The 15281-nt window shown below is 40.4% G+C and overlaps 1 protein-coding gene across 4 annotated transcripts in view; it reads right to left on the reverse strand.

The window, feature by feature from the left end:
• The window catches only part of DGKH (diacylglycerol kinase eta), a 271946-nt gene that overhangs the window by 16261 nt on the left and 240404 nt on the right, over nucleotides 1-15281 (reverse strand). For all 4 annotated transcript variants that reach the window (XM_075852284.1, XM_075852283.1, XM_075852285.1 and 1 more), the window contains 7 exons: nucleotides 15072-15185; nucleotides 14661-14795; nucleotides 12219-12385; nucleotides 10521-10626; nucleotides 4780-4872; nucleotides 2815-2934; nucleotides 2571-2679 (listed from right to left, as the gene is read on the reverse strand). In XM_075852284.1, coding sequence (XP_075708399.1) covers nucleotides 2571-2679; nucleotides 2815-2934; nucleotides 4780-4872; nucleotides 10521-10626; nucleotides 12219-12385; nucleotides 14661-14795; nucleotides 15072-15185 — 844 coding nt within the window. The remainder of the gene's footprint in view (nucleotides 1-2570; nucleotides 2680-2814; nucleotides 2935-4779; nucleotides 4873-10520; nucleotides 10627-12218; nucleotides 12386-14660; nucleotides 14796-15071; nucleotides 15186-15281) is intronic.

Here is a 15281-nt window from a genome sequence, read left to right on the forward strand (position 1 = left end):
ATGCGCTGACCATGTGACTATATTCACAATATTAAGAAAACCTAATTAGTAACTACACAACTTTTTAGCATAAAGATAAAAAATTAACTTTATTACAAAACAGAATAAAAAAATGAAATACAAAAAACTAAAAAGGATTCTACAACCTTCACCAAAAAGGAGAAAGAAAGAGCACTGTGGGTAAAAATGGGTGCGCGGTGGTTTACATGGGTCCGGTCCTTCCTCGGTGCTTTTATTTCTCCATTACAACATTAATGTATTTCCCATTCAGGGTTATACTATATGTACTTATGTATTCCACTGTGTATTTGTACTTGTGTATTATGAGATTTGGTTAATTGTATGTACTTCCATACTCCTGTTGGGATGCATTTATAAAATATGTTCTTATATGCCAAATATGAAGGACCTTGACACAGTCTCTATACCCATCTTTACCCACCGTGCTCTCTCTTTCTCCTTTTTTGTGAAGGTTGTACATTCCTTTTTTACTTTTTTGTATTTTGTTTTGTAATAAAGTAAATTTTTTATCTTTATGCTAAAAAGTCATGTAGTTCCTCATTAGGTTTTCTTGGTTTTGTTTTACACGGACTAGTTATACTTATAGGTCATTTATCATAAAAAAAATTCACAATATTTTTGTACACTATCAATTTTTAAAAATGCAGTCAATTCTTAAAATCTTATTTATCTAGGCAAAACATCTGGAAGGGAAAATAATGAACTTAAACGTGTAACATCAGATAGACAGATCATTTTCCACACTAATTCCTGGATAAACTTGGTCCTGTAAGGTTTCTGAAAATGGATGCCAAGGACTAATAAGAACACAATGAAACAGGAAAAACAAGGGAAATATATGCCTGTTAAAACCAACAGGCCAAATGAGGAATTACGTGCTGCCTGACAGTGAAACAGAATGAAGACCGTGCACGGTGCACAAGGGGAGTAACACAGAAAACGCATTTCGAGTCCAGGAGAGGGTTTGAAAAGAGTGGAGATCCCTCTTCAAGGAAACGAAGACACTGCGCAGTTCAGGTTAGGAGGGCTTCTCCACTCTTGTAATCACTTCTTTCATGATCTTACGATTTATGACAGAAAAACTGTTGGGAGAGAGCAGCGGCGCCTCTCAACATAATTCACTGCTCAGCATGTTACATAGTTAGTATGGTTGAAAAAAGACACATGCCCATCAAGTTCAACCAAGGAATGGGAAAGGGAAGGGAAGCATGTGAGCAGCAGGCTGCTCAATTATTGGCTGGGGGCAAATGCAAAGCCCCCATGTGATAGCAGTTCATCTCTAATACTAGGCCAACACCAGTGGATTAACTGGCCGATCTAAACATGATGTTTTAATAAAAAGTGAATTCACATATTCCATATACTAAACAGAAGACTACATCTCAACGGTATAGATGCCGGCTCTCCCCTTGCAGAATGCATCCTTAAAGGGTAGTACTGTGTCACCAGTCAGTGTCAGTCCAGTACTCACACAGAACGGTCATATACAGGATATCCAACAGGCCACTTTGAAGGGCTGTATTTTTTTAGTTAGTAATCTGTCCCTTTTACCTACTGTAGTCATCCATAAGGCAAACCAACGAATGTGACCTCATATGTAGCTAGATGCATTGACTGCACAGTAAGGCGGATCTGACATCAGACTATACTGCGTTATGTTAGGGCAGCATATTATGGGAAGACCCGCTCTCCTAATGGCCAAAACTACATAACAAAAATATTGTGCCGTTTGCAGGAGCGAACAGGAGCGTTCATGGAATACTAGGACTCGTAGTTATGAGTCCGGTGTATTCATGAGACTATCACTCTCATGCCCTTCTCACAGTGATTGACAGGCTGAAGTGTATGAATATACACAGCAGCCCGACATCAATCACCTCCGAGAGGGGCAGAGGAAGTGGGCAGAGTGATCCTCTCATGAATACACCGGACTCATAACTAGGAGTCCGGTGTAGTCTTTGATCCCTCCTATTAGCCAATCGGCGCAATATTGTTTTGAGTCGTTTCGGCTAATAGGAGAGTGGACCTGTCCCTATACTATGCTGTCCTTATATGGGGCAACAAAGTCTGATTTAGGACAAATTCGCATTAACACAACTACTGTAAGATCTATACACATCGGTTAAGGCCTTTTTTTTGAGATTGTACGGAGTCACGTGCAGAGAAATACTATTCTATGTACATGTGTTATAATTGTCAGCACACTTACCTCATCAAAAATCACACAATGGGACAGATGTAGCCAGCTGTGTGTGTGTGTGTGTATATATATATATATATATATATATATATATATATATACACACAGAACTGATAGGGTTTTACCCACAAGACCTAAATAATTGTTCTATTTTTTTTTTTTAGATCAACCAAAACATATTTAGATATATATTAGATCTCTTATATTACATCTATCATAAAAGTAGAGAGTACTACAATTTACAGTGATACCGTATTCATGTCTCATCATAGAATGGCGTATAACAGGCTTTGTACATAAACCCAATGTGTCATCTGCCCCAACACTACCAAGACTGGCAGACACATACCAGGCTGAGGGCTAGTCTTATGCTTCTGAGCCTTCTCCTTTTTAAACTTCGGCACTATACGGAATACTGTGCTTCTACTGTTCCTTTTGGTATATTCCAGAGGAGGATCCTGTTTGTAATAGCAATAATAATAAAAGGCCACAGTTAGGACATGCAGATTAGCGTAGATACACCTCATTAGTGACATTTAATAACAAGCCATCACTTATACTAAATAGGCCCTGCAGAAACGCATGTCATGTACCTCTTCCTCATCTGGCTGTAAGACATAGTAAAGCCAGGGAATCTCCGCTAGCTTCGTTAATTCTAGTTCCACGTCATGCAGTGCATTGGACAATAGCTCTTCATGATGCGCCTCCAGCTGCTGTAATACAAATAAGAAATCATTAGTAACGCGCAATAAAATGTCTGCCATGTATGAATGAAACTAAAACATTCCAGCAAAGTAGCCCGTACTACTCAAGGTCTCCACTGCGTCATGAGTGCAAATTCTAGGATCCACACATAGTGTCAAATTATTTTACTGTGGCTTAAGGGTTAAAGCTACAACACAGTATATATGGACGGACATTAGACGTGCACAATGTCATATCCTTGATGGACTCAAAAGAAGCTCTGATACGGAACCTCTTTAAACTGATAACACAAATGTACAATGAAGAAAAAAAAAAAGCTTCTAATACTCTATAGTAACAGAAATAATGGGAATGCACGTGTAATATACCATGCGCAATATGTGGAAATGTTATATGTCACAGTATGGGAGCCAGTATCACTTCATAGATCACTGAACCTGTACTGGAGCTCTACTTTACCATTATGTAAAAAGTACCACAAGGGGGAGCTGTACTTTATTCAGAATATACGATAGCTATAAAATATGCAGCGGACGTAGATGTTCTATCTTATACTAATAATAATCTTTATACAGCGCCAACATATTCTGCAGCGCTTTACAATTGGGAAAACGACAAACTAGTAAAATGACAAATAAAACAAATGAACAAAAAATGAGTGAAAAAGAGAAAAGTCCCTGCCCATACGAGCTTACAATCTAAATATCTTCAATACTTTCTGTCTATGGAGCTTTTTTTTTAAAAGGGCTCCAGTATTAACACTGTAATAAAATCACGAAGTATAAAATCTGAAGGTAAATGGCTTTCAGAATAAAAGTAGTTTCAGCTTGCACAGAATTCAAGCATGCTTTAGGCCTCATGCACACGACCGTATTTTTTCCCACCCGTAAATACTGGCGTAAATACGGGTCCGGTGTCACACGTATTCCACCCGTTTTGCACCAGTATTTACGAACCCGTGCTCGTAAATATGGGTCCGGTGTCACACGTATTCCACCCGTATTTACGAGCACGTTTTTGGCGGCAAAATAGCACTGCACTAATCGGCAGCCCCTTCTCTCTATCAGTGCAGGATAGAGAGAAGGGACAGCCTTTTCTGTAATAAAAGTTAAAGAAATTCATACTTACCCGGCCGTTGTCTTGGTGACGCGTCCCTCTCTTCACATCCAGCCCGACATCCCTGGATGACGCGGCAGTCCATGTGACCGCTGCAGCCTGTGATTGACCTGTGATTGGCTGCAGCGATCACATGGCCTGTAACGTCATCCAGGACGTCGGGCCGGATGTCGAGAGGGACGCGTCACCAAGGCAACGGGCGGGAGACCGGACTGGAGGAAGCAGGAAGTTGCCGGTAAGTATAAACGTCTTTTATTTTTATTTTTTACAGGTTTATACTGATCGGTAGTCACTGTCCAGGGTGCTGAAAGAGTTACTGCCGATCAGTTAACTCTTTCAGCTCCCTGGACAGTGACTATTTACTGACGTCGCTTAGCAACGCTGCCGTAATGACGGGTGCACACATGTAGCCACCCGTTATTACGAGAGCTCCATAGACTTCTATGGACTGTCCGTGCCGTTATTACGGCCAGAAATAGGACATGTTCTATCTTTTTTAACGGAACGGGCACCTTCCCGTGAGAAAACGGGAAGGCACCCGTCGCCAATAGAAGTCTATGAGCCCGTTATTACGGGTCGTGATTACGACCCGTAATAACGGGAGTTTTTACGGTCGTGTGCATGAGGCCTTAGATGTAGTATTAGGGAGAAGGTGGCTGGGGGTTTTGACACTATAAAGTAAATACCTATGGACTCTGTAAGCATCGCTGTAAGTACTGAGAAGGTCAAGATCTTACCAGGGGGACTCTCCCGACCAGGAGAGATTCAGTCTCATTGTGCAGTGCCTTCACGTTCATTGCTACCTCTATGGCAGTGTTCCTAGTTAGATTCTAGAATACATATAAAAAAATAATAATAAAAGTTAATTATTTAAGCAAAGGTCAAACAATATGGCACCTTTTTTAAGTGACTGAATATTTTGGCAGCAGAATTAGATGTAATCACTAAGAGAACTGCTCAGAGATTGTACAGTGCAGAGAAAGTGAAGCATTACACAGCTCCCATTAAAATCAACGGGTATCGATGTAACACATGGACACCAGGGGTTCTCTCGATGGCTCTGTGTTATGACGAATATAATTGCTATGGCTAACACAAGGGCTCCTGACCCCCTAAAGTCTCCTTATACCCTCATAGAGCATATGGAAAGGACTGTGCAAATGGACAATGTCTTTAAAAAGCAGGTGTACCCAGTTAGGTCTCGTCCACACATAGCGGAATTGCTGCATATTTTCTGTCCGGAATTGTGGATGGAAAATACGCAGCAGAATATAGTAGCAGTAAAGTGGGTGACATTTAACAAATTTCATCCACCTGCTGCGTAAATATTTAGAGCTGAAATTGACCTGTAGTGCGTATTTTTCAGACTGCAGTATGTCAATTCCTGCTGCGGAAACTGGACAGAATTGCTGCGTTTTTCACAGATGTCACCATCCTAGCAGTGAAAAACGCAGCAAATACACACCATTTTCTGTAGTCAAAAACGCTGGAAATGGTGTGTTTTTTCCGCAGCGGAAGGTCTGCTATTTTCAACAGAATTGCTGCAGAAATTCCGTTACGTGTGGACGAGCCCTTACACTTGTACTTACTTCACAGATTGGTTTAGCAGCCTGGACATCTGTACATCCATTTATAATACATGGTGAAAATCCATTAACCACTTCACACCAGTGTCATTTTTTTTCTCCCTGCCTTCCAAAAGCCCTAACTTGATTATTATTCCATCGTTTAGCACATAAGTAAATCACGCGCTTCCGTGATATAAAAGCAAATATGGCGCCACTGGCTTCCATATCAAGGACCTTCCTCCATATCACATCAGATGACCTGTATTAGCTAATAGTAGCTCGCAGGTCCTTCATTCTTAGTCTCACTCACATATACATACAGTTTTAGACCAGGTTTCCATAACAACCAAGCCATTTTTCTTTACTCGACGGGTTACTCGCTGTAAACGAACCGTACATATACTAGATTTGAGCATTCTCATGAATTGAAACCCTTTCATTCCAGTCATGCCTCCAAAAAGGAACCTGCACTTAGACGAAAGACTACTGTGTCAAATAGCATGGCTGCTGCCCGAGCTGATGAAATCTCTCAACAGAACCAAGCCTGTGGATTTCAGCATTCTCATAAATGTAACCCTTTCCAGACCAGTCCTTCCTCCAAAAAGGAACCCTGCACTTGGACTATATTGGATATGTTGGCTTCATATCAGTAGGAAATTAAGTTTTTAACCAAACACACAAACAAATGGACCAGTGTGAAGCCGGGTAACCCTGCTATTCTATATTATAAAAGTCAATGTCAGTTTGTCGTCTTCTATAGGCATCTGAACCATTTGACCCCAAATTTGGCACATAGGTACATTGGGTGTCCGGGAAGGTTTTCAAAAGTGTCCCAACCTTGCCGTTTTTCTCTGTTATCAGCCATTATAGCGAATGTCTGTATGTCGTCCTCTATAGACATCCAAACACCTGAACTATTTGACTCCAAATTTGGCACATAGGTAAATCGGGTGTTCAGGAAGGTTTTCGTAAAGGTTCCGACCTTGCTGTTGTTCACGGTTATCAGCCATTATCACATGATCATGATCCATTACTATAAAAGCGAATACAGACAATCACTTTTATAGTAAAGAGGTTTTTATCTGGCAGTAGTAGGTAGTGCACTTTACAAGATAATCCTAGATGGGAAGCGGTTACCCATAGCAACCAATCACATTGCTGATGGCCAGAAGGAATGCTGCATTACTAGCTGCAGAGACTCCTTTTGCCCAACTGCAAGCTGATCAAATGCTTCATACTGCTGCTCGAACTGCTGAAACTCCTCAGCAAACTCTGGCTTTCTCTGCAACAGATCAGACAGGGGGCTCTCAGAAGCGCAGAGACTCCTGCCCGAACCCAGGCCAGAAAGCAAACTGATAGAGCACATCATGATGTTCAGCGTGCTAATCAGTAGGCTTTCATGCATGATGCGGTTTTCAATTATGATCCAACCATAGTCTATGGCCAACTGGTAATAAAACTGCCAATGTTGTTAATCAACAGGCTCTGTCACAGTCTTATGACTCCATTTCCTACCAGTTTATCTGCAAGGTATTTAGGAAGTTAAAATTGAAATAAACAGTGTGTAACTGCCGGGGTATATAGGGCTACTACCGATTTCCCCGTAAACCGAGAAAATACAAGGGCATGGATTGGCCTCCTGGGCACCCTTGGAACAAATCCAATGAACACACAAACAGACAGACTGACATGTTATACCCGGGCAGCGCCGGGTACTTTTTCTAGTGTACTATATAATGCACTAGGTGACGTTTAAAAATTATTTTGTAGGGTGGAATTCCTTGATTTCTTTTTTTGGTATCATTTACCGGCGTTCACCGAGCGGTAAATGACTTGTTAACTTTATTCTGCGGGTCATCACGATACCAAATTTACACCGTTTTTATTTAATGTTTTACTACTTTTTTTCTAAGGCCTCGTTCACATCTTCGTTCATTATTTCTGTTGCTCTGCTGCATTAGAGGAGCAGAGCAACGAAAATACAGGAAGCATCTGATCCGTTAAATGACGCACCCCATCAGTGCCTGAAGGAAACCTATGGACTTTAATAGGTTCAGTCAGTCTGCAGTACTTTTGCTTCCGTGAAAAAAAAAAACAGAAACCCAGCGACCAGAAGCAAACGAATCCAAAAAACAAAAGAATTACCATTGAAAGCAATGGCAATTCAAACAAAAGCAATGTTTGGTTTTTCAGTCATCTCTTTCTCTGACGGAAGAGCGCTAAACATGGGACAACGGTAGTGTGAACTTAGCCTAGGGCAAGACCACCACATATGGAGCATATTGCCATTGTGCTCGCAATTTTTCCAATAAGTGGACTGATAATTAGGAATGATATGCAATAGTCTATAAGGAACAAGGAATCCAACTCCTGTACCCATTTAAACATAAATCCTGATTTGCTAGTAGTCTGGACATACAGAGAAGTATGTGCTAGAGACAGAGCTCTAATAGCCTTCCCCTGCCCAGAGATGAACCTAGTTATCAAAAGGTTGAGAGATTTGCTGTGGTAAGGTTAAGGCTAAAAGAAAGTGTCTTATTTGAAGAAATTGAAGGGAAATGTCCTATGGAGAATCTCAAATATCACTAGGGTTAATATTACACAGTTACCCAAGACTGTCAATGCCCCGTATAATCCATTCCTTTATGCCTAAATTAGGGATAGAATATTCAAGCGCAAGAAATGGGATATCAGCCAGACGAGAGGAATGCTTCTATGGAATTATAATATTTTTCCAAATAAAACTGACCGCTTGCATAGTAGACAATGGCAACTTGTAGCTACATTTTTTTGAGACATTGGGTAGCTGAATGCTTTAAAGAGACTCTGTCACCACATTATAAGTGGCCTATCTCCTACATAAGGAGATCGGCGCTATAATGTAGGTGACAGCAGTGCTTTTTATTTAATAAAACAATCTATTTTAAACCACTTTATTAGCGATTTTAGATTTATGCTAATGAGTTTCTTAATGCCCAACTGGGCGTGTTTTTACTTTCGACCAAGTGGGCGTTGTACAGAGGAGTGTATGATGCTAACCAATCAGTGACCAATCAGCATCATGCACTCCTCTCCATTCATTTACACAGAAGCATTGCGTTCTTACTAGAACACGATGTGCAGCCACATACACACACTATAACATTACTGCAGTGTCCCGATAATGAATATACATGACCTCCAGCCTGGACGTCATGTGTACTCAGAATCCTGACACTTCCGAATCTTTTCTGTGAGATTCCAGCAAGCCACACGTAATCTCGCGAGATTACGATGTAAACGAGATTTAGTTTCCCTTGCTGGAAATCTCACAGAAAAGATTCAGGTGTCAGGATTCTGAATACACATGACGTCCAGGCTGGATGATCATGTATATTCATTATCAGGACACTTGATTAACGTTAATGTCTGTGTATGTGGCTGCACATCGTGTTCTAGTAAGAACGCGATGCTGCTGTGTAAATTAATGGAGAGGAGTGCCTGGTCACTGGGACTGACTGGTCACTGATTGGTCAGCGTCATACACTTGGTTTAAAGTAAAAACACGCCCAGTTGGGGATTAAGAAACTCATTAGCATAAAGCTAAAAATCGCTAATAAAGTGGTTAAAAATAGATTGTTTTTCTAAATAAAAAGCACTGCTGTCACCTACATTACAGCACCGATCTCCTTATGTAGGAGATAGGGCACTTACAATGTGGTGACAGAGCCTCTTTAAGAGAAGGGTCTTTGGTAAATTGGCATTGGTTTTTAGGCAAGATGAGCATTTTTACAGTATTAATTCTCGCAGGACAAGTGATGTGTAGAATATTTGGTATTGTCAGACTCTAATTCCGCAAACAATGCCTGAAAATTCCCTTTAATAACTGCATGTGAGGAACTCAACAATAGGATTCCAAGATAAGCCTCATGCACTCGGTCCGCAAAACCACGGATCCATTGTGGTCTATTTGACAACAAAAAAAACTATTAAGTCCGTCCGTGTATCATAAGTATTCACGGATCCACAAGAAAAAAAAAAAAATAAATAGTTCACAAGTTTAGCGAAGCTGCAAATCCGTACAGTAAAATGACTTGTGTTGAGTTTTTGCGGTCCAGGTTCGCGGCCCCAGCACGGATCCATGAAAACCAACAGTTGTGCGCATGGGGCCGTAGAAATTAACGGGTCCGAAAATTATCTGCAAAAATGCGGATAAATTGCAGACGCAAATGCATGGACATGTGTGTGAGGCCTAAAACATATGGTCTGACACCCATTCAAATTTGTGATTTTTAAGTATCCGTTCTTTGGTCCTTTCTGACACGAAGTGGTAAGATATTAGATTTGGATACATTTAACTTATTGTAAGACACAATAGAGAATTCTGAAAGATATGAGTCGCATGTGATAAGGAAGCTCCCGGATTGGTTAGGGACAGGATATCATCAGCATAAAATCCGATAACATGAGCTTAGTGTTTGTTTTACTACTTTTACAATATAAAAAACTATTTGTTAAAAAAAAAAAAAAAAATTGTTTTTTTGTTGCCATATTCTGAGACCCATGACTTATTTTTCAGCCAATAGAGCTTTGTGAGGGCTTGATATTTGAGGGGGCGCTTTAGTTTTTGGTCACTTTTTTGCCACCTCATCTCTTCCTCCCTGGAGTGCTGAACAGGGGATCAGGGGATACGCCATAAATGTATAAAAGACCACCAAAGAGAGAATACTAGATATGTCCCCCCTGCCGTCTCAGGCCTGAACTAGGCATAACGCAGTTTTGCAGCCAGGGATCTTAATTGTGGCATGGACACAGAATATATGTATAACGGAACATATGGGACTACCATAGGAAATGGAAGTGTAAGCTCTGGGACAACTTTTCAAAAAAAATATACCCCCATATATCCATTCCACAGCTATCTAACATACCTCAGGGAACCTGGGATTGGCTTTATTTAGTGCATGTGAGCAGGCATTCACCGCATGTGCCAACTCTTGCTCCAGCAAGCCATGTGTTTTTGCAGCTTCACATATTCTGTAGAGAAAAAAAGAAAGTATATTTAGCCATGATGATTTTCAATTGTATATATATTGCGTTTAGATTTGGTTGAGTTTAGTGGAAGTGACCTCAGTGGACTACAATAAAACCCTGACCTTCATGGAAAGTTCAGTTATCAACAGGGTTTACTGAAAAATAAATCAGCCCACTTATAAAATCCGGTACAATGAAAATTTGGACTAGACAAATGACAGCTCTTATTTTTCTAATGTGCCAGGCTGTATATATCTTTGTTATATTGAAGAAGGAAAGATACTGACAAGTCAAATGAATAATCCAAGTTAAAAAAAAGGAAAATTATTTATTGAAACAAATTAAACTATCGGAATTATAATAGTATGACAGAGAAATTGTAAAACCCATTGTATTTAGCACTGTATCCAGCACCCTAGAAAAAGAAGCAGCCGAAGAATAGGCTTTCCGCTATTAAAAGGCAATTCCTATAACTTCCACTAGATGTCACTGTTTTACAGATAGAGTATGCAACCGTGATATTAGGGATTGGTAAGCATAGAATATAGAATTAATAATACGTATGCAGGCACATTCAACCAAACAGACTTCAAATCACTATAAAAGGGTTAAATTCTAAATTCAGATTAGTAGAGAGAGATACAGTTAAAATGTTAATAGAAAAAAAAAAGAAATGCAGCTCTGCTTGTAAATAATCTGCTGGATTTACATCTCTATGGGGCCCGATTTGGGCAGGATTCCCAAATGGTGGAGATCTGGAACAGATCGTATCTGTTGACCTTTAGAATGCTTGCTCAAAAGTTATTTAATTAAAAGTGATTTTCTTGTTTAGGAAAAAAAAACGAAAACATTTTAAAATACCCTATTAGGAATTTGATGGTTTATACAGACAGATCCCCCATTCAGGACCCTTATCTATTAACCGTCTATGCATTACAGGGAGCGCCTATTGATTCCAATGGGAACCTTGTAATACTTAAATTTCCCCTGTGGTGGCGCTGTAGGGGAATTGAATACTTGATGCCTGGATTCTCCCAAACATGACACCTCATCGCTGAGGGTCCCAGTAGCGGGACAATCTGTAATCAGCTTATTGTCAGGGGAACCATCTAACAAAAAGGGATTGCAAACATTTTATATTGAAGAGGTCACGGACTTGATCAAACTAGATACTGAAATATATGCATTAACACTGCCTACCAGTTCCCAAACTCTTTCTTATGGAGTATACTGTACGTCAGTCAAGTACACATTAGCAGGGAATTAAAGCAAAGCACGTATACGGTACGGTGGCAACACACCCTACATGGGTGAAAACAAATATTATTGGCCACCATGTTCCTGGGATTTTCCAAGCTCTAACTGGATGCTTTTCTTCAATCCTACAAACCTCACCCAAATGAGGGTTCACTTAGGTGGCCATACACTTTCAATTCCTAACAAACTCCACATACACAATCGGTTCGGCAGAGCGAGCATCAGATTTCATTAAGGAGTGGGAAATAAGCGGCAGCCAGACATCTATGGCAGCGGCTTATCTCCCCGGAGAACAAAAGCATTTAGCCAACACTAAAACACCGGAGGATGAAACCTACCTTGAAATGAGTTCCTCAGCAGCTTGTGAGCACAGATTAACCAGTGTAACCTCCTCTTCTGATGCCAGGTCCACGGCTTGTGGCGAGTAAAGATGGGGGCGGAGGGCTGGCTTACAGGAGTCATACTTCTGCTTATCTTCCCAGGACTTCAATGTATTTTCAAAAGCCTGTCCAGAGAGCAATGCACAGCCTTAGCAGGTAACACAAAAGACAACTTTTTATACTCTTTTTTCATTAATAACCAGGCCCGTTGGATACATGCTTAAAATAAGTTGCAAGGATTAAGCTACTTTGGGGCTCCTGTATCTGTGTTGCTGGGGTGGGTTCTGGTGGTACAAGACGTATCTCATCACAACAGATCACGATTGGCTACAGCGGACAGCTGACCTGATGTGTGGGCCCTAGTATTCTACGTCTGCAAGGTTCTCCAATGAATGATTACAATGGGTAACTGGAGTTTTCCTGTAAGTACCTAGAACAATAAGCTGCAGTGCCGTATACTTTATATATGTCTCATGGAGTCAATATTGTCGTGCAACATACCAACTATATAGGAACGCCACGCCTAAAGTCCATCTCCTGTCCATTTTGCAGTTGAATACAATCAATTGTTCTCAGTAAGAATCCATTTCAGGCTTGGAATAGGCCGATTGTAATATTCATCGCTGGGATGACAGACCGGCAGGTCAGAAAAATGCCTACCCCCATGATCACTACATAATCTTCAGTTTAGAAATGTTTCCACGTATGTGTGACTGATTTCAGAAGCTCTTTATACAAGTTGAATTTAAATAGTAACTAAATTATTTTTTTTTTTTTTAAACTTGACATTTTTATAAATTTTGATCGCTGGGGATCCGAGCACTGAGACCCCCACCGATCGCTAAAAAGAAGTGGCAGAAGCGCTCGGGTGAGCGCTGTGCTGCTTAGTTTCTGATCGGCTTCCTCGGAAAGCTGAGCAAGTAGTGTATGGATTCAATAGAAAGTCTATGAGCCTGAACACCGAGTGCTTCTGCTGCTTCGTTTTGTCCCGATGACATGTCAAAAGTTTTTTAAACGCTTAGTTACCCTTTAAGGTTTAAGTGCTACTTTTATTTGAGTTGCATATATTCTAAAGTGTAACAAGCCAAAAAAGTGGCAGCCTGCAGTTTAACGCCATTTACGTTACATAATAAGATGGTGCAATGTTTGCCAGAATCATTATATGAGAAATGATGGGGAGAAGATTCTTTTCAAGTATCAACACCCAATAAGAATAACACATTTGTTATGTCCTAGTTATGATGTCAAATCGAGAAGTCGTGTTTGACAAACAAGCGCAGAAAGAACAGTCTGTTATTCTGGCCTGACGCAGCAGTCTAAACAGTCATCTGGTGTTTATTCTTAACATAGAAAACACACACAACGCCGTCCTTCCCTTATCCGTCACTCCGTGTAGAACCGAAGATATTCGCAAAGCACTCACTTTATCTTATAACTTTCCCACAATGCAATGTATAGTGGATATAATGTGTCGCTTTTCCCACACGTTCCGACCGTTTGTGCTTGTACATTTTCCAATGTGTAAATTGCAGAGGTTTTATTCTGACATAGTTGTCAATAAAGTTTTCTATTTCACGTCAGTTCTGCAGACATCCACAATGACGGAAGTCGTCACCACGCTGCACACATTGTGACAGATGTCATTGTTTAGCAGTCTAGAACAGCACAGAGGGAAAACAACATCTCACATGGATTGAGGACACTGCTGCAAGATTAAATAATGGGATCGCACACAGGAAGACGGATTCCAAATTCTATAATACAGCTTAGTGGATATGGCAAAATAATTTCTGTCCTATTACGAAGAAACAAAAAAACCAGACTGTGCACAAGAAATATCGCACCGATGTGTAAAACATGGCGCAGATCTCAAGCACCGCATTTTCTATCAGGACAATGCTCCATTTTTTTTTTCATCGTTTGCCACTCATACGTCCACCCACCTGTTAAGAACAGCTAAGAAGTTGCGGAATTGTGAAACGTGTCATCGCCTTACGCCATTTTTATGCAGAGATTATTAGTTACATATATTTCAAAGTAGGAGTGTCACACTAATGTACACCACAGCCATTTTGGCGCTACGTTGACACATGACCCACACTGCCTCACAGCAAGTGCTAGATCTCCTTCTAAACCAGAAAAATATTTATTTCTGCGTGACACAAACACCATAGTCATTTCTCGCAGCAAAGCTATCAGCCTGATCCAAAATGACAATTTCCCATTAATTATGCAAACTGAATATTAAAATGAGACAGGAAATTGCAGTTTTATTTAAATTGCGAGGATCCAGCTATGAAGAACATTTTCCGGGAAAAGGTTAATAACCACCAAAAAGATCAGAAATGGTAATGAAACGGATATTCGTCAGGATAATGATGCATGCCTCATTGGACTTACTCTGTCTCTGGTTAACATCTGAGCCCTGTTTTTGTGCACAATTTTAATCACCCCAGGAGGCTGGATCCAAGCTTCTCCGTCAACCTGTACAGGAACCCCCTCTTCTCCAAGTATTGTGATCTTCACAGACCGACACTGGGAGCAGAAAACACACAAATGAGTAAGACAACTAATGATCAAGAAGAAAAGATGTCAATAAAAATAATGGAACGGTGAACATGATTTTGGCAAAATATCACAAAACCAAGTTCCAGGTTTGGGGTGTTGCATGAAGATTTTGGACAGGTAAACAGACACAGTACGCCTGTCTGAATGAGCTCTTACAAATCTTCAATTTCTAAAGAAACGGAAGTGTCGAAACCCTCCTAAGGAATCCTCATATTAGCATGTAAATCAGTCTTCAAAGCTTACCTGAGCTATTCTGTGATGCTGAAGCTTGATCACCCGAGAAACTGCCATCTGCATACTCCCAAATACTGCCACCACCTCCAGGATTTTATCATCAAATGAAGGAGCACCAAATATCTGGGGTGAGCAAATAATACATATAAAATACATCATATATTTTCAACATTGACCTAAGAAACCCCTGGTATCTGTCAAGAGAGCGGATGTTAGATG

The sequence above is a fragment of the Rhinoderma darwinii genome, chromosome 2 (genome assembly GCF_050947455.1).
Source record: "Rhinoderma darwinii isolate aRhiDar2 chromosome 2, aRhiDar2.hap1, whole genome shotgun sequence".
NCBI classification, from domain to species: domain Eukaryota; kingdom Metazoa; phylum Chordata; class Amphibia; order Anura; family Rhinodermatidae; genus Rhinoderma; species Rhinoderma darwinii.